The sequence below is a fragment of the Penicillium riverlandense genome (genome assembly GCF_028828495.1).
Source record: "Penicillium riverlandense strain IBT 135883 chromosome Unknown utg000002l_segment0_segment0, whole genome shotgun sequence".
Taxonomy (NCBI): Eukaryota; Fungi; Ascomycota; class Eurotiomycetes; order Eurotiales; family Aspergillaceae; genus Penicillium; species Penicillium riverlandense.
In genome coordinates, this window is record NW_026643195.1 from 892,035 (window position 1) to 915,005 (window position 22,971).

Genomic DNA, 22,971 nt, shown 5'->3' on the forward strand with positions numbered 1-22,971 from the left:
GAACCATGCACGGCATGAAGCACTCACTGAATCACATTAGCCCCTCCGTTGAGACGAGGAATTTGCAAGGCTTGTGGGGGCTTCTAGATTCACGTACCTGCTGCGGAGGCATATGCGGATAGGCATACATCCCCTCAAACATTTGTTGCTGCGGCTGCCCATACGCTGCCGTGGGATCGGCTCCACCGTACATCGCTTGCTGCGGACGGTATTCTTGGTCTTGAGGGAGAGCATGTTGACCGAGAGAGCCGTAATCCGCAGGTCCCATGTGCTGGTGTGGCTGCACACCATGCTGCGGCGGCATCTGGCCGGCTGCACCCGCCGATGGACCCGCAGCCTGGCTCGAGCGCTTGGCATGGGAGGTCGCCTCCTCGCGCGGGACGATGTCGATCAAGAAATCGAACATATCAGACTTTGAAAGAGCCGCCGCAATGTCGGACCGCTGCAGGGTGCGCCGCTTGTTGTCCTCTGCGTGAATCCACGCGCGCATCGCCAGCTCGGTGATGAAGATATCGCAACCTTTGGCGAAGAGAATAGGCGCCTCAGCAGAGATCATCTTCACGTCTGGGTCCGCTTTCATCACTTTCTTTATACGCGCCAGCGGCAGCTGGTGGATCTTGTAGTCGTGGTTCTCGTTTTCCAGGTGGCTGATGACATGCTGCCAATAGGTCGTCAAGATATCACGGGCCTGCCCTGTGAGACCTTGATTCACCTAGTATTGGTTAGATGATAAACCAGTCGCTTGGAATTGGGGGATGGGAAACCTACGTTAGCCCAGGTGCCGGTGTACAGTTCGGCGAGCGGCGCGTATCCTGTACTAGCAAGCTAGAGTAGATCGGACCGCGTTAGCTACATTTCGAACAAGAGCCAGAGAGCTCCAAGGCTCAGTCAAATCATACCTGGGCACAGGCACCTGCAGAAACGGTTAGTTACCAGCTCGAAATAAACCGTGCGCGCGTAGATTGGGTCCCGGCGCGGAGAACGTACCATAATGACCACCGGGCTCGATGTTGTAGGGCTGCTGGGGCTGGGGCTGTCTGCCCTGCTGCTGCGGTGCGCCCGGGGGAGCTTGATCCATGATGCGAATTGGGTGAATAATGAGGCTGTTTGCGATGGAAAGGAGAGCGGGAGAGGAGAGAGAGAGAGAAGAGGTTGGGATGTCGCGTTCGCGCCAAGGCCGAGTCAGCCGTTCTGACGTTTGCGGCACAACTCAGAGAGATCAATCGACGTGAATCAGAATACCGTCGAGTGGATTATTGCAGGTACCTTTATCATAGCCAAGTCAGTCACTACGTAGCCGTACATAATTATTCTACTATTGTAGCTACACCCACTGCCAGTGAACCCCGGGGGGTTGTCACGTGGACTAGTCCCGGCGCAAGGTTGGTCCGATCCGAAGCAGAAAAAAACACCGAGTGGATGATTTTCTTCCTTCTCTTTTATCAACCCACAACATGGCAGATCCCGAGGTCGATCTGACCGACGACCAGATCCAACAGCTGCTCCTTGAGGCAGAGACCCGTCTGCGAGGTCCCGTGCAACCCTCTACCTCTCAACGGTATGCTATACCGAGCCAATGCACACCAGAGCTCCAGTCTAACGGCCTACTAGGTTACCCACGCTCTCATCGGCGCCTTCTCTGGAACCCTATGTCCGCCAGGATGACGAGATCGCCACAATTGATTCAGCCCACCTCGTCGACCCCAAACAAAAAACTCGGTCGGTCTCCTTGCGCTCGGTAGCGAAGAAGCAGCCCAGTAAAGTGAGTGCACATCTTCCCTTGTTCCCTCCCATCCCCCATTGCTATGAGGAAATTTTATTCCCACGCGTTAGCGCTTGATGCAGCGTGACCAGTCCGTTTTGGGCTGTGCTGCACCAGTGAGAGCTTCATCATTTCATAGTTACTCTGAGCATTCAATCCTTGCCTTCTTGCCATTGGTCTGTGTTGTGAAATACCTTCGATCCTCTGCTGACAGCCATTGCTTGAAAAGGACAAACCTACAGCCGGGCCCAGTTGGTTTAATCTGCCCAAGACCGAGTTGACTCCTGAACTCAGGAGGGATCTCCAGCTCCTTCGGATGCGTTCCGTGTTGGATCCCAAGCGGCATTACAAGAAGGAAAATGGCAAGGCCAAGCCACCCGAGTTTTCTCAGGTGGGGACCATCATTGAGGGTCCAACGGAGTTCTTCAGTGGCCGCATTGCAAAGAAGGACCGAAAGAAGACCTTTGTCGAGGAGACCATGGCCCTGGAGCGGCAGAACAAGCGCTTTGCATCCAAGTATCAGGACATCCAGCACACGAAACAGAGTGGAAAGAAGTCTTTCTACAAGAACCTACAGGCAAAGAGGAGTCGAAAGAACAAGTGAGGTCTAGAAGGTCTCCATCATTGGGAATTGCAATCCAGGGGTGACGGCCAATCCCCCACGACCAGCTGTGGCAGGAGCGGCATGGGACTCAAAAAGTCTTTCCAAAGTCTTCCTGCATACCGGGAAATGCCTGGGGTGTCGACGGCGGTTGACTATCCTCCATGGCAAATGTCTGCTTTGTCAATGGACGGCATCTGACGTTGCGTGAGCCTTGCTCCTCAGGGTTTTCTGCCTTTTCAAGCGTGGTCAAAGACATTCAAGAGGGATTGCACCACCAATTTCTACCACAGATGGTCAGTCCTGGTATCTGCAACGTAAAGAAAAACACAAGAGTGGTGCCACTTACCTGCATGTCAGCTGCGGCGGCACGACCGGCCTCAAGAACCTCCTCGTGTCCTGCCTTGCCTGCTTCCAGAATAGCGCTCAGTTCTCCAGCCCCTTTACCTTGCAGCCGTTCTTCGTCTCCCCGGGGGACGGGTGTCAACACAACGTTGTTGGTCACCAGACTGAGTGCAAGCACTCGGATACCGCAATGCCGAGCAACGACGAGCTCTGGCACAGTCGACATGCCCACCACATCTGCCCCAAGCATGCGAAGCATGCGGCTTTCTGCCCGGGTCTCGTAACTGCGGGAATGTCAGTTTAGGGCACACGAGTTAGGTCTATGGTCCTTACCTGGGGCCCGCGACGAACGCATAGACGCCTTCGTGCAGTTTACGGGTGGCCCCCGAAGCCACGACGGTTTTCCAGGCCTGGTGTGCATGTCGACGAAGTTCCAGGTCGTAAGCATCAGATAGTGGTGGGAAGCGAACCCCAAATTCAGCTGCGTTGGGCCCTCTTAGTGGGTGGGCGCCTGCCAGTCCCGCCGTAAATAGGTGCTGTGTTAAATCGTTAGCAACGGTCCGTTACAGTGTAGATAGACAATCAATCCTACATCGTTGAGCAGTACGATATCTCCCACGGCGTAGTCTGGATTGAGGCCACCCGCGGCATTGGTCACTGTCCCAGGTTAGAGATATAGGCCCTTTCGAGGGTTGGAATAGAAACTGACACACGATGGTGTCCACGCCGAGCAGTTTAAACACTCGGACGGGGAATGTCACTTGGTCGATGGCATGGCCCTCGTAGTAACTGCGTCGGTTAGCCTTTGACAACCCACATTCTCTACACCGGGGCTTACTGTAGGCGGCCCAGCATCAACACGGCCGGGATCGGACCTAGCAGCCCGAATACCAGCTTTCCAGCATGTCCTGCCACCGTGGATTGCGAGAAATGGGGGATGGTGGCATAGTCGAATTCGGCCCGCGGCTCGTCTTGAATGGTATCGGCGAGACCACCGAGGCCTGATCCGCAGACGATAGCCACCCGGGGACGCGGGAAGTCGTGCGGCAATTTTTGTGTCAGGAAAGACACGGCCTCCGTCGCTCGTTCAAAAATAGACATCTTTGCGGGTGATGAATGGGTGGAGGAAGAAACTGGAGCCCCGCCGGGAAGTGATCGGAATACTATGTAGTTTAGTTTAGGATTGATCTGACCACCGCTGCAGACAGATCGATGCCATATTAATTTATTGCTTCTGCACGATATAATATACCCTACCGAGTATCTACCTAACTACCTACTAGGTATACACCCGATCTATACAAATCCCAACAACCCTGGTTGAACAGTCTAAAAACCCTGGATAGTCAGGCGGTGAACAACGAGGCAGAAAATCCACCGAAAACTGGCCGACGTGCCTTCCTTCTCTGTTCATCGCCAACCATGTTCGCGCTTCCAGTCCGCTCCGTGGCCCGGGCTGCCAGGGGCCTCAAGGTAGGGGAATTATTGTTCTCACGCCACGATCGAAAAACTTCCGCGCTGACATCTGCCTAGGTGCCTGGCTCCTTGCGCCCACTATCATCCCCAACCCAACCCAGCCCATCTCAACCACAAAAGCAGACAGCCCCTCCAGTGGAGGTACCACCGAACTCCGCTATCCAGTATGACCAATTCAATTGAATTCTGCGTGGTAAGATGGGTTACTGATCAGAGACTCACCCAGGTCGGCGGAAACGGAGCAGCTCGCCGAACAACCGGTGAAAGAATGGTGCGTCTTTTGCTACCAATCAGCTGGACTGCAATTGCTGACTGCTGTATCTTAGGGCGGACCGATTAGGGGCGCTTGGTGAGAATACACGACTGCCGCGGAGTGTACAGGCGATCTATCTGCGGCCGCTACGGAGACGGGCCGAACACGGTCTTCCGGTCTGTGATCTTCAATTGCGATCATATAGCGTCCGGAACGTCGAGTTTTTTGCGGATTTTGCAATCCGTGCCGCCTACTACCTCAACTTGCCGGTGTCCGGCCCCATCCCCCTGCCGCGCATCGTCGAGCGCTGGACCGTGCCGCGGAGCAACTTTGTTCACAAGAAGAGCCAGGAGAACTTTGAACGGATTACCCTTCGCCGCCTAATTCAGATTAAAGATGGCGACCTGCAAGCTGTCGAAGCATGGCTCGCCTTCCTCCGAAAACACGCGTTCTACGGGGTGGGCATGAAGGCAAATGTTTGGGAACACGAGAGCCTTGGTATGCTTTTTTTTTTTTTTTTGGGTCCTACCTGATCCCGTGGTTGCGCATGCACTAATTATTGAATAGACGTTGGCAAAGCGATGGATTCGTCGGTGGCTGAGATTGAAAAGTCTCTCGGAGCGGACCTTGCACAATTCGGCTTGCGCAAAGGCAGCTCCGCAGACCGCGTCAACACCATATTCGACAATCTGGATAATGAGCGATTCAAGGAACGCCGAGACATCTAGATGGACGCTTCTTCCCTTCTTCCTCCCTTGTCTATAGTGGCCTTGCGCTTTTCTCCTCCACCCTCCAAAGCCTTCCCCGGGCTTCCTGTATTTTAGCATACTATCACGCTCAAACAATAGACTCCGAACGGGAGCATTTGGCAACCGAGCCAGTTCGTATGACTTTGTACATCCTGTGTATGCGGCACGTGACCCGGGGTCTCTCGGGCTCGAGATTTTGTTTCCCGCGTCGCGTTCCTCCAATGGTCCGACCGAGATGCGGACCACCATCTGTCGCCATGGCACCATTCCGACTAGGCCTCTGCTCTTGAGTGCGTGCCCCGGACCCTCCATTGCACCCCGGTCCGGCCATCGGCCGAGCAGCTCCAGCGCCAACCGCGAACCGACCATCTTCTCCGGCATTCAACCCACGGGAGTGCCGCACTTGGGCAACTACCTGGGCGCCCTCCGGCAATGGGTAAAGCTGCAGCAAGATGCGGATCCGCAGACCAAGCTGTTTTTCTCCATTGTCGACCTCCATGCCTTGACTGTCCCGCAAGACCCGGACCAGCTGCGGCGATGGAGGACTGAGGCATTTGCAACCCTGCTGGCCGTCGGCTTGGACCCCAAGCGCTCTACTATCTTCTACCAATCTGCGGTCGGTCAAGGTTCTCCGGCAGCAATTGCTCCTTGACTGACGGGTTCTCCCTATAGGTCCCTGCGCATACCGAGTTGATGTGGATCCTAAGCACCGTCGCGTCGATGGGCTACCTGTCGCGCATGACCCAGTGGAAGGTGAGGCATCACAGAGCGATGGGCAGGAGTTGAACTGACCCCGGTCCAGAGCAAGCTCCAGCTGCCCGAAGATACGACGCTCGACCATTCTGCCGCACGGGCACAACTACGTCTCGGCCTCTTCTCCTACCCTGTCCTCCAAGCCGCCGACATCCTCGTTCACAGGTACCGTGCCCGCGGGCTTTTTGATGACTTACGTCCCTGGCTGACAGACCTAGGGCTACACATGTTCCGGTTGGCGAGGACCAGAAGCAGCACCTGGAGTTCTCCCGATACACGGCGAATAGCTTCAATCACATATACGGGCCGATCTTCCCGATCCCCGAGGCCGTCATCTGTGAGTCCGCCTCGCAGCGATCGAACCAAGTCCGCCGCTAACCCAGCCAGCCCCGGCAAAACGGGTCATGTCCCTCAAGGAACCGACGGTTAAGATGTCCAAGTCGCATGCGGATGAGCGATCGCGCATCCTTCTCACGGACGACCCGACCACAATTCACAAAAAGGTCAAGGTGGCGCTCACGGATTCGGAGACGACCATCACGTACGACCCGGTGCGGCGCCCGGGGGTGTCCAACTTGATTGAGATCCTCAGCCACTTCGAGGAGCGGCCGTGCGAGACGATTGTGCAGGAGTACGAAAGTGCAAGCCTGCGGGCGCTGAAGGAACGAGTGGCCGGGCAGATTGCGCATCACCTGCGGGAAATCCGGGAAGGCTACGCGGCGCTCATGGCAAACCCAGCGTCGTTGGACACGATCGCCCAGATGGGGGCGCAGGCGGCCCAGGGCCAGACGGGGGAGACGATGCGCAGCGTACGGGCGGCGGTGGGACTGTAGCGGCCTTGACTGACGTAGGGTAGTATTAATAGTTAAAAGTCGCAGCCTAACCCAAGACGGCCCACTTCCGCGTCAGCTCCTTCGCGGCCCACAGTGGTGACGCCAATCACTCGTCCATCCAATCCACCGTACCGAGTAATTAAGTCTTCTCCTACCTTTGATTCTTCATGGCTCCTTCTCACTCATCGGAATGTTCGCCATGAGGAATGCACTGCTGCTGTCCCTTGCGCTGCCCGTCCTAGGCGGTCTACACCTCGTCCAACGAGACTCTCCCGCGGTCGTCTCGCTCGATATCCAACGCAAGCACGTCGCAGACCCGGTCGCCCGAGACAGAGCCCGTCGCAAGCGCGACCTGACCGTCAGCGAGACTCTGCTCAATGAGGGCACGCTCTACTACTGCAATGTCTCGCTGGGCACTCCCCAACAGGACCTGCGCCTGGTGATCGATACCGGCAGCAGCGATCTGTGGTGCAACACACCCACCTCCGCCCTCTGCAAGTCTCACGGGGACCCTTGCAGGGCCACCGGTTCCGGCACCTACGACTCCAGCTCGTCCTCAACCTACTCGCTCGTCTCCAAGGACTTTAACATCAGTTATGCCGACGGCTCGGGCGCCGTGGGCGACTATGCCACCGATACCCTGCACATTGGGGGTGCTACGCTCAAGGACTTCCAGTTTGGCGTGGGCCTCTCGTCCGGATCAGCAGGTACGTAATTGTTCCACTCCCCCCGACGTGCGCACACAGCTGATATCGGTGGGACAGAGGGCGTCCTTGGCATCGGTTATACCGCCAACGAAGTCCAGGTCGGCCGCAATGGCCAAAAGGCCTACGCCAATCTGCCCAAGGCGATGGTCCAGAAGGGCTTGATTAAGTCCACTGCCTACAGCCTGTGGCTGAACGACCTGGACGCCAATACCGGCTCCATCCTGTTCGGCGGGGTCAACACCGAGAAGTACCACGGCACGCTCGAGACCCTTCCGCTCCAGAAGGCTGGCGGGGTCTACTCCGAGTTCGTCATTGCGCTCACGGGGATCGGGGTGGAAACCTCCTCGGGTCACCGCAGCTACTCGTCCAATGCATTGCCCGCGGCCGTCTTGTTGGACTCGGGAAGCTCGCTCACCTACCTCCCCACAGCGATCGTCCGGGACATCTATGAAGAATTGAACGTGCTGTACGAGCCCTCCAGCGGCGTGGGATATGTCCCATGCAGCATGGCCGAGGACGACATCACCTTTGCCTACACTTTCTCATCCCCGACAATTAATGTCAGCATCAAGGAGCTGGTCATGGATTCGGGGGAGGACTTGCACTTCTCGAATGGGAAGAGGGCATGCATGTTCGGCATCGTCCCCGCGGGCGAAAGCACGTCCGTCCTGGGGGACACGTTTCTGCGGAGTGCGTACGTGGTCTACGACCTTGCCAACAATGAGATCTCGTTGGCCAATACCCGCTTCAACACCGCCGGTGGGAACGTTTTAGAGATTGGCACCGGCGACGACGCGGTCCCCGGCGCGACCGCGGTGGCACACCCGGTGACCACTGTTGCGGTCGATGGATCCGGAGCCCGTCTGGGACAGCCACAGGGGTCGGGCGACCTCGGTTCTCTGACGAGCAACGCGGCGACCGTGCCAACGGGGATGCCGAAGCCGGTGGCGCTAGGGCTCATAGGCGCAGGCTATCTATTGGCATTGTAGATTATTTTTTTTTCTCTTCGTTTTCTTTTGGGATATTCGTGATGTGTATACAGGCGTGATTGGGCGCAGATTTCTCTTCCATCTGATTGAACTATTTCTTATTTTTTCGTAGACCCCGATTTCCCGTAAATCCACCTCCCGCGGCTCCTCCACCACGTAGGCAAGCGCGACAATAATGCCGCGTCTGCCGCCCTCTTTGCTCACCACGGTGGCTCGGGAAAGCCCCCTGCTGTCGTTGCTACTCAAGGAGTGCCGCACCCTCGAATCGGCCCGCAACGAGCTGCGCTGGTTACGGGAGCGCGCCCTTCGCGATGGCCCGGCCCCCGGATGGGCCACGCGGCTGAGGTCCATGTGTCGGGCGCGATCGAAAGGATTCCCGCTGCAGTATGTTCTCGGCGACCAGCCATTCGGCGACCTAGACATCCTGTGCAGACGAGGCGTGTTGATCCCCAGGTCTGCCCCTGGTTCCGTCCGCGGAGAGTGCCTGTCTAACCGGTCGTAGGCTCGAAACTGAGGCCTATACCTTCCAGGCGGCCAAGTTGATCCGCCGGGCTACAGAGACTTCGAGGACCAAGTCTCTAAGCATTCTCGATCTCTGCACCGGAACAGGCTGCATCGCCCTGCTGCTGCATGCGCTTCTGGCACCCCATGTCGAACAATTACGGGTTATAGGCATCGACATCTGTCCCATGGCGTTGCAGCTCGCACGCAGGAACCTGACCCATAATCTTGAACGCGGCCTCTTGACCGACCGTGCATCTGCAGACGTGCAGTTCCGCCTCGCGGATGTGCTCGGGGATGGTGAGCATGGCCTCCCGGCGGTCGAGGCCGTGTTATTCGACCAAGGCCTGCCTGCATGCGACCTACTTGTCTCAAATCCACCCTATGTCTCCCATTCTGATTTTCGGAATGGCACAACGGCGCGAAGCGTTCGGCACTTTGAGCCCAAACTGGCATTAGTACCGCCCGCCCGTCGTGGTCAGGTCTCTGATTCGGGTCGACCAGAGGACGTCTTCTATGGTCGAATCATCACTCTATCCCGAAAGCTCCGAGCCCGAATCACGGTCCTCGAGTGTGGTGATCTGATGCAAGCGCGTCGAGTGGTTGCGATCCATGAATCGGTGAGTGCAGAGGATTCGGAGGACTTCTCTGTGGAGATATGGCCGAGTGGTCAACGGGACCTGGAAGAAAATGGCTTCCATGCTCATGATGGCTCCCGGTGTGTGATCATCCAAAGATGTGGTAAAGATCTTTGCAGTCGACCGGACTGACCTCGAGTCTCTGGCATGATGCTATTGGGGAAAGGATGGTTTAGTATCCTGGGTTACTTTACCACCTGTATGTATAAGTATAATTTAAAGAAGCTTTAGGTAATAAAGGTAATATTAATCTAAATATACCGTATAAACTTAATTTTAAAACTATACCTGCTAATATAATACTTCCAGATAATGGTGATTCAACGTGAGCTTTTAATAATCAAGTATTTAAGAATATTACTGGTGTTTTTACAGCAAAAGCTATAAATATACCGTAGAATAAAAATAATTGAGTTACATAACTAAAGTTTGCCTTTGATAATGCATCAAAATCTGTAGTACCCATTATTATATACATATAGAGCGACTGTGTCAGAACTTGTATATATTCACATGGCTACTAAAAACAAGAAAAAAAGGTTTTTGGAAAAAGAAGGGAACAGGCTTTCCTTGTCCTATGAGTGATCTAATTAATAGTCACACACGCAAGCAAAGACTAGCATTGGAACCTTCACAAGCATAAGTTTTAATCTAGTCACTATATTCTCCCCGGTGGGTATCTTCGGGCCCTAGCAAGACACTAGTGCTCTCGATTAACCCTACCATTCCTATTGGCTGGTTCTCCATTGCTTGTTGAAAAGCCTTCGGGCGCAGCTACATAATTAGGCACGGAGGAAATGCTATGAGTAGCCTTGAAATATATATCATTACCTCAGAGTCTATAAAGATAAGATGGTTGTTATGAAAGCTACATCCTGAACGAGCCACGTAACAAAATGCGGCCTATATTACTAGTTTTGCTGGCGGTCCTAAGGGGCCGCAGTTAAATTACTCCAGTAGAATGTCTCTCGAGCAAGAAGGGCGAGGTCCGATGACACATTTATTGTTACATTGATTAAGGATCGCACTCAAAGTAACCTGACGAAGTGATTGAATGCTCTTGATTTTGATTAGAAGACAGTGGAAGACTAGGTCCCTATGTAGGGGAAGCTTTATGCTCGAGGCAAGAACTTAAACCTAGTTATCACCTATAGCTACGTAGAGGAGGACCATAGCTCTATCGCATATACCTGGTGACGAGAGGTAGTATTTCGCATACCGATCAATGGATATAGATGAGTAGGATACTCTATTAAGGGTAGGATTTATAGAAAGTACGGTAGGAATAGTAGACGCCATCTTCTATTCCTTACTTTGATGATCCGAAGACTTCTGTGACTATATTAATACCTTAAAATATTATTTATAGTAATCCTCCGCTGACTTATGAGTATAGCTCTATTATATTTTTCCAAATTGTCTAAAAATGTTTTTTTTTTTAAAAAATATATTCCGAACACCGAGAAAGCAAGAGATAAATTGATAATATGAAGGTACTTACTGTCATCTCTGTAGCCATCTTTGCCGCATTTGTGGTGATTGGACCTGTGGCAGGGGACGATTTTCAACTTAATAAAAGATAGGTATGTGAATGAAAATTAGAGGTGTAGTGATAGAACGCGACTATAGAATACAGGGCTGACTGAGAGAGGGTGTAAATAGTGCGCAAGTGATTAGCCTTATGTTAAGAAGTGACTACCTGAATACTAGGCTGACTTGAATATCTTTAGTAAAACGACTACGTGCGCGAGACTTAGGTTTGGCAGTCCCCTATTAGTGTAAGAGCTGAGAACCACGAGGGACTGTCTTTCATCATATATTGCTTGCTAATAGGCCTACCTAGGTGTGATGGGCTTGCTTCCAGTCCGTAGACTAGGTTCCAACTATCTGGACTTACCAACGGTTTCTTTTCCTGCCTTAGTATAGGTTTTCCCTATCTAGTTAGGTTTCCCTATACAATAATCCGAATTCGAAAGCTCAGTATTAAAATAGCCTACTTATCAATCTATTATAGACAATAATACACCACATGTTAATGATCCTATAGAGCTAAATCCAGCACTATATGATAGTATCAGGGCATAGATCAAATACTCTCTTCCTTGAAAACTAGTTCTTGAAATATGACTCAAATTCTATCATCCGCTCTATTTCTGTCGGCACTCTATCCCTTTGCTTGCTATCTAGCCAACACTCTTAACCAGTCTATCGATGTAGGAGCACTTTTGAGACTCGAATTTGTCACTTCGATATCGAATTCGTCCTATAGGAAGACCACTATCTCATCCACATCTGACCTGGGCTTTCGAGAAGATGACTAGATAACGTATAGCGGCCCGGCCACTAAGTCGCGATCGCACCCCATCGCATCAACTCTTAATTTTCAACTGCCCATCATACCACTAATACGTAATTGATCATTACAAAATTCAACTAAGCAAAGGGGGCAGGGGGGGGCGCATCTTATTAGTTAGCTATTCAGGGTATTAAATTCAAGAATTTCCGTCTATGCGCGAAGCTAGACTTTTATTTTAAGTTCCCCGCTCAACCCTATAAGATCGCGTCTATGGCCACCCCTTTCGCCCTGAAATCCGTGTAAATCGTCATAAACTGACTCCCAAAGGAAAAAAAAAAGCTCCCAAAATGGAATCTCTCTATAGGTTTGCATAGATTAGCTCTCTAACCTAGTATAGTGAGTAAAATAGTTAATATTCTACTCGTAGACGACGGTAGATAACTATCAGATACAATTAGTCTACTAGTTATACTAAATGCCATCTAGAGCTCGAATCGCATTTTTCGCGTCAGTGCAATTACAAAACGGCTTTTTTCGAATATATACGTATTATTATGCTTTAGTTTGAGCTTATACGACGTATAATCGACCAGAACGGTATCTAAACCAAGGATAATTCTAATTTTAATGAAACTAGCTTCGCGATAGGACTATTTATACGGGCTAAATACTATAGTTAGAGATCAACCTCACAGCTAGGGAATTACAAATAGGTTATACCGATTGAATGTATGAATTTGATAGGATGCCCCCTAACCATTCTATTGTTAAAAGGAAGATCTACTATTACGAGGCTTAGCATAATGGCCTAACGATTAGAGAATTGAAATTAGCGATAATAGATATACTATAGACCAAATTAGGCTTGGATATCTAGAAAAGCAATTCTCCCTATGACAACTAGTTAAACATAGCTATAATAGTCATTCAACGTCTATTTTAATTGGCTATACTCTAAAAACGACATTATCCTAATCTGTATGCCTCTACATTCGCTGCTGTTAGGGATCAGACCAAATTGTGTCAATTGATGGTATGTCCTATGCACAAGAAGGATTCATTAAAGAAAGGAAGAAAGAAAAGGGGAAGAAAGGGGAAACAAGATGCGTGGGTAAACATGGCAGAACGAAAAGGCGGTCAACAGTCACGAAGCTTCAGCTGAGTATAACAATATCAGGACTTCGTACGAAGGTCCTATAACAGCTGCATCTATTATAGTCCCTAGATATAGGCTATTTTACCACCTAAAGGGCGATACAATATTAATCATATCGGTAAGCTTGATTTCCTTAAAGCATTCCTCTAGGGCTATATTTCTGCGTTTAAACCTTTAACTATTGAAAGTACTTTCGAGGTAGCTAGTTTTTAGCCCTATATGATCTACGGAAGGTTAGTAGACCTTACTAGAGACTAAGGCTCATCCTAATGACTTAAGACTACGACCTGACTATAGAGGGTCACAGACCGTTAGGCCCAACCCTTGAAAGTAGGTCTAGTATAGGTTATTAAGGGTACGAACTATAGAGGGTGACCTAGGGCTGATATGTAGTATAGATAATAATAAATATAAGCCATGTAAATTTTTATAAATTTTAGTAATTCTAAGTATTCTAATTATAGGACCTATAGAGTTTACTATCTAGGCTTTAGTTCCTTCGAAAAAATATACTTAACTCCAGTAAGAATTAGTATATATTTATTTCCTACTAAATCGCTCTCATCTTGGTAACTTTTTACTACTATATTAATACTAAACTAATAAGGTATCTACCCTATAATAGTTAAATAGTTGCTTATATTTCTTACTTCATACTTCTATATAACTATTAAATATAAAGAGTAACTCTTTATCTATTTATAAGGGAGCTATTTAATTATAGAAGTAGTAGCATAATATTCTTGCTATAATTATATAGATGACCTTTGTAGACATAGTAATAATACTGATGAAGGTGATTGGGTGCCTGAGGTGTCAGCGCCCAGCGCCGTTGTAGATAGACCTTCCCTTCTGGGAATCTAGGAATACCATCATCATCTCTCTCCGCTTCTTCTTCTGCTCTTCCTAGTGATCCCCGATTCCAGGTCTTTGCCATGCCGGTCTCTGACTCCCCCAGAGCCACGACCGTCATCAAATACCAAACAATAAGAACTAGATCACTAATAAGCTATTAAAAGACTAGGATTACTTAGGAAAAGCAGACTAAAGGCCTTATCTAAAATACTAGATCCTTAGAATCTAATATTATTTATTAGATGGCTTAAGTGAGCCTACTAGAAACCTAAAGTAGTTTTCACCTATCTTATAATATTAGAGAACTATATTCCACAAAGAAACAAGGAGAGAGCCTTGGCCTCCTTTCTTGGGTTTGAAAATAGTCTTTAATACCATATATTAGGATATATAATTAACCTACTGATAGATTAGGATTTAATAGCTCTCGTATAAAGGACTCTGTGATATATACTATGTCTGAAATATAAGTAAAAAGCTAATTATTTATTAATAATATCGTTCTTGTAACCTTTCATAGAGCAGAACCGATAGGGATAAGAAATTATATTAGAGAAATTATTTTAACTACTTAAGATCCTACTAAAATAGTTTTAAAAAGAATAGGAATTAACTTCCTTTGTTAAATTCAAAGCAAATATTACTTTTTGAGTATATACCTAATAGTACTCATATATAGCGGCTATATCAAAAGAAAACTATCTTAGGTAAAATGTATTATTAGTTAATTAGGATATAGTTATTAAAATTCTCTATAAGGTAAAAGTAAAAATAATCTCTCCCTTATTTATATAGATTAGGGCCTTAAATATACTTATAGGGTATAAAATAACATAACTACATTAGATAATAGGCATAGGACTATTAAATCCGTTATAACTCTATATAGCTATTAATTAAGATGATTAATTAGAAGGGAACCTAGTCCTCTCTAAAATAACGTCCTAGGGCTGTTAGGTAAGGATATAGGAACAATTCTAGTTTATAGTACGACCTCAGAATAATCGTCTATCTTATCGAAAGAGTAAATACGTTATTGAGTTTATAGAAAAGTGGATACGAATTGCAATAAAAAAATAAGGGTGAGAAGTAAACAAGAAAAAATAAACCTTAGTATATGAAATAGTAAAGAGATATGCCTAACCTAATGTCAGTTACCCTCGCTGGGAGCCCTATTCAAGTATAACAGTAGTAGAAAGATCTTTGTTATAGTTAGCTATATAAATAACCCACATAGACAAGTGGAAACTTTCGGGTGGCCTATGTGGGCCACCGCTCGCCAATTAACAGCTAGAAGAATTGGAAAAGGTAGAATATAATTAGTTGTATATTTTAAGTAGAGAGATGGTATGACCATGATTGAAATTAAAATCAGGAAAGGAAGAGGAAAACAAAAGGTTAAGTATCGATCGTGAGGCATAGCGAGCGCGCGCAAACGGTCGAAGCATACGCATATGGTCGACAACGCAAACAGAGCGCCAAGGTCAAAGCTCAATGTGTAGACCTGGCGAAACGAAGACTCAGCATTATACATAGATAAATAGAAATAGTACTTGCATATTAAAGAACAAGAGCTAGATAGTTAATAAGCTATTAATATAGATTAAGATTAAAAGAGTAAAGGCCTTATTCAAAATACTAAATCTTCTCTAATATTATAATATAGCCTAATAGTGATTTAATTAAGCCCCATAGGAGTTATATATCTATGTTGTAGTATTATGGAATGATTATAGAAGAAAAAAGCTAGGCCTTAGTACCATATATAGGAATATATAATTAACCTGCTTATGGACTAATATTCTATAATTTCCCTTCTAAAACACATTTTTGATCTATAATAACTATTTCTAAATCATAAAAGCTACTAATTCAATGATAATAACGTCCTTACAACACTTAATGCGAAATAAGAATAATAAATCACCTAGAGAAAACTTTCTCGTTAAATAATAATGTTAGCTATTTAAGACCCTACTAAAATAGTATTAGAAAGGATAGGAATTAACTATACGATTTTTAGTATTAAAGTAGGTATTGCTTTATAAGTAGACGTAATATATTAGAGGTAATAGTAAAATAATTTTTCTATATACTAGTGGTTTAATTAAAGGAATATAAACTAGAACTATGACGGTTATATAATATAGCAAAAAGTTAAGGAGCTAGAGTAGACACTATACCCTTAGCTTTTTAACTACAGGTAGGGACTATATAATTAGACTCCATACGCTAATTATATTCTAGGACGCTATTAAAATATAATTTTGTTATCTATTAACTATATTTGTCTTTGCTACCCTACTCTTACTCCTTATTCGTTCTAGTCTAAGTCTATATGGTCTGTACTTTTCTAGTCAAACTCACTCTTTGTCTCTGTATATTATTAGTATGTCCCATCTACTATCTAATTTAAACTATATATTGCTAATAGGTAAAAATAAGTCTTCCCCTTCTTAAGGAAACTAGGATCTTATACCTACCTATGGTTATTAGAATATCCAAATTATTGTAGCTAACGCTACTTTAATTTTTATTTTAAATCCCTATGACTTTATAAAAGCGTATTAGACCTGGGCTTATAACTTTACTATTACCAAATTACATAATGAAGTCTAGCTTCTAGTTAAAGAGGGAAAACCTACTAATCTTAACATTATAACCAAATTACTCTTAGAACTATAACCAATCACTAAACATTTATTAGTATTATATACCCTTTAAGCTAATTAATATACTCATAACCTTTTTAAATTGTATATTTATAGCGCTTAGAACCTTATTGATATTGTTTTATGTAGCGTATTTTAATAACTTATTATTCTTAATAATCAGAATAAGTCTACCTACTTAAGATAGGTTATTTCGAAGGGTAATATAGTATAGCCCTATACTAAACATTTTTAGAATAATTTATCTATATATTTGCCTTGATATACCACCTCGTTGATTAACTGATTGATTGGTTGGTATTCATCCTCAGGCCTATCAGTAGTAATGCCGATTTGCCGGTAGATCACTATAGGGCAGTCTGTATGCTAAGACAAACTTATTTCTAACATTCTGCTCCCGCTTCTAACCACTCCTATAACTCCTATCTACCCCCATCTAACGCGCCGCCCGATATTTAGGCTTATAACGAACCTAAACTCAATATACCGCTGTCGCTAGTAGATGTAGTCTAGTAGTAATACAACCGCAGAGAAGATTACGCTTACTCTAGGGGAACTAGACTATCCTAGCACCCCGCCCTCCGTTAACGTTTCGTATTCAATCCTACGCCCCTAAAGAGACACGGGCTGTGGCTTCCTGAGGTAATTCTAGCCTGGAGGCGTCAGTAGGGTGGACATATTGCGCTTACCAGGATTTGTTGTCCCTAAGGGATTATAAACCAACCCTTTAAGCGGTCTAGCCGTTTCTTCGTAATACATATGATTAACTAAGTAGTCTAGTCTCTGAGAGGAATATAGCCACTTTGACTAGCGTAATCGGCAAGCGAGTAGGTCACGCAAGTGGGCAGGTCAACCCAAAATAATAGCTATAGTAGATACGATATTTTACAACTTAGTATCTCAATAAAAATAGCTTAATCTACGATTTAATTGTCATAGCACTATATATGGCATAACTAGCCTATCCAAGAGTTTTACGAATTTTTAATATCTAATGGTTATGATATATATATTTACCACTCGGCTGCAGTATATTTTTTCCATATTAATCCAAGCTAGTCTATACCGTTAGTTATACATACAATTAATAGTATACTAATGACCAAATAAAACCAATTCGTCGTCGTTAAATTACCAAATTAAAAAATCCGACTTTTACTATGGGGTTTTAGTTGACTCATTCGCTTACATGCCTCACTCGCTTACCCATTACGTACGTTACTAAGGTTAGTTTAGTAAGCTAGGCAGTCTATATTATCCCCTCCTACTCATATAGGAGGTTAAGCATACGTAGTCAGAGGTCTATAAAGTAAGGATAGGTTAAATAGAACGTACTACGTAATTCCTAAGGTCGTAGGCGTCACATCTAGTGGGGTTCTATGGGGGTCCGCTTCTAGCTATTCCGCGCGCTATCTCTACATGGGATTAAGGTAGCCAGGGAGGGCTAATCTTACTAGTCTATATATATATAAGGTCAGTGCTTGCTAGTCGTTCTAGTGTTTTATATAGCTAAAGAATATATTTTTTAATATACGAGGAGTAGTTCGTACGCATACGCGATATCTACCATAGGCCTACTACTAGGCACGAAATCTCCTTTATAGTCTACTAGGCAGAACTACCCTACGGATATATGCAAGCTAGGATAGCTACCTAGTTGTTAGTAAAGACGGCGCATACTTAAGGGGATCCAATATTAACGTCCCGTTGTCCCCAGTGCCACAGTAATAGCTATAGCACAAACTAGATGCCCTTAAGATCCGTAGCATACACTATATGGGCTTTAAGTGTGCCGAGAGTCGCATGGCGTTGCCCCGTGATCTGGTTGTAGAAGTACCGACACCGTTCGCTGCGCTATACTGCCTCTTACGTTATTACTTAGGGGTAGTAAAAATAGGTAAAAGCTAAGCAATGTAAGATAAGACTAAATAAGGAGTATAATAAATACTCTAAGCTTATTACTACTTTTTAAGTTAGTAACTCTACTACAATATTCTGACAACAGATCTACTTAGAAGCTAATACTTCTTGAGAATAATGGGTATTCTATCCTAACCTAATAATCCTAGCTACTACCACCATGTAGCGGTTTGGTACTATAAGTTATATAGCCTAGATTGAGAACTCTTTATAGTTATCTACTCTTCTAAATATTATAAGTAATACCTAGAGCTAGGTCACTATTAACATACTAATAGATTACTCCGATGTTAAGGTATTTATAAGCCAACTAACGCTTAATAGCTACTAGGCCAATTGGTTAATGTCTTATCTCTTCTAACTTTGTTAGGTATTAGAGTAGGAAAACTCGCTTAGCTAGTAGCTTATTATAGGAGATAGGATCTAGCCAATAGGACAAGCTAGGTTGATACGTTTACCAATTATTTTATACTTATAAGGCAGTATGACTTAAGAAACCTAGAGGCGAAAGAAAGTGACCAAAGTAGGGCTAAAGAGATATAACATGTAGACTATCGTATACTTATAATATAATAGTATATATCCCTAACGATATAAAGAATTTCCCTATTTATTAAGGTACTATAGCTTTAAGGTACTTTTAATTCACTAAACTAGCGACACGCCTATCCCAAAACATCATAGTAAATGCGATAAATTACAACCCAATATCCTAGAAACAACAGCTTAATATAATCCAATTGTATTTTAGTGCTATTTAGATCATATGTAACTAATTTATGAAGTTTGAAAATATTATAGTCGATGGTTCGGATGTATGCATCTAGAGACTACGTAGATGGTTTTGTTAATAATAGAAAAAAAATTATCATTGATTTTAATTTTAAGTTAGCTGATTATTGCTTATAGCTCTCAATAGTATAATCCTAATAATCAAATAAACTACGTATTGCTATAATATCTGAGTTGTGAAGATAATGAATGCATTTACTATATATATAGTGCTTAGGATAGGCTAGCCGATATGAATTACGTTAGACCCTAGCTACTTCGAAATTATTACTAAAAGCATAGATTTTATTACTCTATGAATACTTAAAATCTATAATAGTAACTATATTAATATAGTTTTAGTTATTAATAACTAATATACGGAAAACTCCCTTTTCTTCCCTATTTTAAGTATAATTACTACGTACTACTACTAAGCTTATTAATATATTGTCTTTTTTGTACTTATTACTATACTAACCTTAGAGAGAGAGAGAGAGTACGTTATCGTATATGACTTTTGGGTTCTTTATATATCTTTTTATCGATCTATTAATAGTTTTCCTTATTAAGGACTTTTAGACGCCTGTTATATCCGCTTTAGAGTCCCTTATTTATATTAAATACACGATTATAGATATATTATTTTAATAGTTAATAGTAGAAGATTAGGGAACTTCTTATAGCTCTCCCTATATAGTAGTCTCTATTGTATAATAATTTAGATTCGAAGATTAACGTCTAGTTCGTAATTCTGACGTCTTAGGGTACTATCAGGGGGTACTAGAGGTAGCTTATGGATAGTAGGTAGAGGGCCCCTTGGTACTGACCGTGGTTATTAAGGTAATAAATCGTACACGAGGCATAGTAATTAGTGATAAAAATCATAATAATCTAAATATTTATAACGATTTTTATTAAATTTTCTAGGAAGCGGTGAAAAAGGGCAGTTAAAGAGAGGGAGAAATGGACTTTTGCGGTACCACTATATATTATAGAAGACTATTAATAGGTTTTTATACTTAAACAAATAGCTAAGTCTATAGACTATATAAACTAGATATTAGATAAAATTCCTAGAGTGCTATAAGCTCACGTAACGGTTTTTATAAGCTAAAAAGCTATAGCCAAACTATCCTTTTAGAATACTACCTTTTATATTTTAGATACCGGCCCACGAATAATTAGTCGGGTCCTTACTACTCTCGCTAATATATAGTCTAATAGAAATCCCCCCTCCTAATTAAGAATTAAAGCTATTTACGAATACCCCCTACTTCTATTAATAGCATAAAGTGGCTAGCCGTCGTGTCTATTAACATAACTATCTAAGCTCTACCTCTCTTCTCTAATTTTCCTACCGCCTATTTAGTCTTAGAGAGCCTATTCATACCGCTTCTATCTATCTATCTTTACATATAATAAATACTTCCGCCTTTATTTCCCCGCCTCTACGGTATCCCTATTTCGGATAAGGGCATTCGAAGTCCCTAACTCGTAGAGTACCTAATCACCCCTTCAGCGTTTCGACTATTTAGTATGAGCTTACTTCTCTTTCTCCTAGTAGCGAATAAGGCTAGTAAATACCTAGGCCGCTAGTTAAGCCTACAGAAGACTTCCCTCCTAAAATAGCTGAACCTAACGTTTTTGGGGCTATTTTGATCTAGTGAGCTCTCTCTTACCTTCATAATTTTTATTTTGTAATCTTATGACGATTGATAGTAGTAAATTGATTATACAACTTAACGTAGGTAGCATTCTAGGAATATATATACCCTTTATACCCCCTTCTTCTTCCCTTTAAATAGGTGGCTATAGTTATAATCCTACTCTAGAAGCTTGTACTCCTTATCCCTATGATATAAAACTGGACCTAGCCCACGTCTAGTTAGCGATCTTAGCAAATAACTTTAGAATTAAAGGGCTAAAGCCTATAGTTGTAGTGTATAAAGGCATATCGGATAGCTAAAGTTGTAAGAGTCTATACCTAAACCCTATAGATTTAACGAAGACTATCCCTCTTGTCTATAGCTAATCTATTTGCCCTATTATTGAGTCCTGTTATTCTCACTCCGATAATGGTGCTTTTATACCTAGAAGGGCATAAAATCAAGAAGTTAAAGATAGTAGGTCGGTTTAAAAGGGAAATAGTATCGAATTATCTGATTCTATTAGTGATAATTAATATAATCATAGTTTATATAGGACCTATAGCGTTAGAACAACTTCGTAACAAATATTATTTACAGTATCTATCTGGTATAGGAGAGGTAAGAGATTAATATAGTTAACTAGGCATACGTATCTAGGTAATTAATACCTACTCCGAGCCTTTATTAAGCGCCCTATTTAGTCTAGTACGAGCTAATGATGTCTATAGCCCTAAACGCATCCCTATAACTACTTACAGGGAATGTTAAATTCCTAGCCTAGTAGTGCATTTTTTAGCTCGCTACAATCATATTATACACTTAAAGTATCTATAATTCCTTTCTCGATTTTAGGATTAAATTTAGATAACGTAGTAGTTGGTAATAAGGGTAGAAGTAAGTAGGAAAGAATGAAATTTGCTATGAGACTAAAATTCTATAGGACAGTACAGGGCCCTTACTAGCGAGAGTAGTAAGGGCTAGACTAATTACTAGGGGGCTAGTATAAATAGTTAACCTAAAACTCCGTTTAGCTATATTTTTATATAAATAATAATTCTATAAATATAACTAAAGGCAAAAACCCGCCTTTTTACTTTTATAGGCTACTCGCTAGGCTTCTGTATCTAGAGTTTCTAGTTTTAGAAACATATATTAGAAAGTTAAAGATCCTCTAAATAAAGGGAAAATACTAGCTAACTACTACTAATTGATAGGCGGAAAACTATAATAATACGATAAACTTAAACATAAGGACCTTGTTAGACAGTTAATATAGAATAGTACGCTAAACGTTTTTAGTAAAAATTAGTACTAATATTTATTAGTCCTTTTTTAAGTCCATAGAGTAAGTGTTAGTAAAAGGCTCTAGTTTTAAGCCTGTGAGATTCTAAGAGGATCTTTAAACCAGGGAAGAAGAAGAGGAAGAAAATGGAAGAAGGTAAGTAGACTAAATATAGGAAGCTTATGAATAATATGGATAGTATTATATACTAAGATTCTATATTACTCTTATCCCCTAGGAGATAGTTATCCTAAGCTATTAATTGGTTTATCATGGTCTAGATTATCTAGTTCAAGTTCGTTAGTAGTCGCCGCTATAAGGTAAGCTAATAAGCGTATAGGTAGGCTGAGTTAGGTAGAGCATCTATTATAGAAGTTCTTCATAGCCTATGCCATATTCTAGAGATTTTACATATTGTAAGTACTATTATCCTGTTATTACTAATCTTTTTATATAGTATTAAGCTTTATAATAAGTCGTAATAGCTATGATATTCTCTGTTTCGTACTTAGCTTCCCTATTAACCTTATTCTATAGTAGGAGTCCTAGCTTATACAGTTACCTATCTAGACTTGGTAATCTGGAATAAGGCTATAACTCAGCTTAATTAGGGAGTTTTATATTTAGTTATCTAAGCTTATATATAGTTCGTTATAACTATTAACCAATTATATATATCAATTATTTTATCTCTTTAATACTTATCTACCTAGTTATTCTAGTGTTCCTACATATATTAGATATTATATATAGTCTCCTA

At 43.8% G+C, this 22,971-nt stretch overlaps 7 protein-coding genes across 7 annotated transcripts; 5 read left to right on the plus strand and 2 right to left on the minus strand.

The window, feature by feature from the left end:
• Positions 1 to 97: 97 nt before the first annotated feature.
• Positions 98 to 1,078, minus strand: hapE (CCAAT-binding factor complex subunit HapE; the record flags this gene model as incomplete). The annotated part of the gene is made up of 3 exons (XM_057194068.1): positions 98 to 712; positions 769 to 817; positions 984 to 1,078. Coding segments are annotated over 3 exons (759 nt in total), but the record flags the coding sequence as incomplete, so codon positions are not given.
• A 376-nt stretch (positions 1,079 to 1,454) lies between these two features.
• N7474_002654 (Fcf2 domain-containing protein) lies at positions 1,455 to 2,366 on the plus strand (the record flags this gene model as incomplete). The annotated part of the gene is made up of 3 exons (XM_057194069.1): positions 1,455 to 1,558; positions 1,612 to 1,762; positions 1,977 to 2,366. The coding sequence occupies 3 exons, from the start codon at positions 1,455 to 1,457 to the stop codon at positions 2,364 to 2,366; spliced, it is 645 nt and encodes a 214-aa protein (XP_057055424.1).
• Positions 2,367 to 2,602: 236 nt separating this feature from the next.
• Positions 2,603 to 3,869, minus strand: N7474_002655 (purine-nucleoside phosphorylase; the record flags this gene model as incomplete). The annotated part of the gene is made up of 6 exons (XM_057194070.1): positions 2,603 to 2,647; positions 2,713 to 2,992; positions 3,042 to 3,244; positions 3,301 to 3,365; positions 3,418 to 3,497; positions 3,547 to 3,869. Coding segments are annotated over 6 exons (996 nt in total), but the record flags the coding sequence as incomplete, so codon positions are not given.
• Positions 3,870 to 4,130: 261 nt separating this feature from the next.
• On the plus strand, positions 4,131 to 5,165 carry N7474_002656 (mitochondrial 37S ribosomal protein uS10m; the record flags this gene model as incomplete). Its single annotated transcript, XM_057194071.1, has 5 exons — positions 4,131 to 4,181; positions 4,242 to 4,348; positions 4,411 to 4,455; positions 4,511 to 4,935; positions 5,005 to 5,165. 5 exons carry the CDS (start codon positions 4,131 to 4,133, stop codon positions 5,163 to 5,165), a joined length of 789 nt encoding a protein of 262 aa, XP_057055426.1.
• Positions 5,166 to 5,421: 256 nt separating this feature from the next.
• Positions 5,422 to 6,772, plus strand: N7474_002657 (tryptophan--tRNA ligase MSW1; the record flags this gene model as incomplete). The annotated part of the gene is made up of 5 exons (XM_057194072.1): positions 5,422 to 5,802; positions 5,859 to 5,939; positions 5,989 to 6,104; positions 6,158 to 6,276; positions 6,327 to 6,772. 5 exons carry the CDS (start codon positions 5,422 to 5,424, stop codon positions 6,770 to 6,772), a joined length of 1,143 nt encoding a protein of 380 aa, XP_057055427.1.
• A 190-nt stretch (positions 6,773 to 6,962) lies between these two features.
• N7474_002658 (pepsin-like aspartic protease) lies at positions 6,963 to 8,468 on the plus strand (the record flags this gene model as incomplete). The annotated part of the gene is made up of 2 exons (XM_057194073.1): positions 6,963 to 7,479; positions 7,537 to 8,468. 2 exons carry the CDS (start codon positions 6,963 to 6,965, stop codon positions 8,466 to 8,468), a joined length of 1,449 nt encoding a protein of 482 aa, XP_057055428.1.
• Positions 8,469 to 8,643: 175 nt separating this feature from the next.
• N7474_002659 (uncharacterized protein) lies at positions 8,644 to 9,739 on the plus strand (the record flags this gene model as incomplete). Its single annotated transcript, XM_057194074.1, has 2 exons — positions 8,644 to 8,894; positions 8,971 to 9,739. The coding sequence occupies 2 exons, from the start codon at positions 8,644 to 8,646 to the stop codon at positions 9,737 to 9,739; spliced, it is 1,020 nt and encodes a 339-aa protein (XP_057055429.1).
• Between the last annotated feature and the right edge of the window lie 13,232 nt (positions 9,740 to 22,971).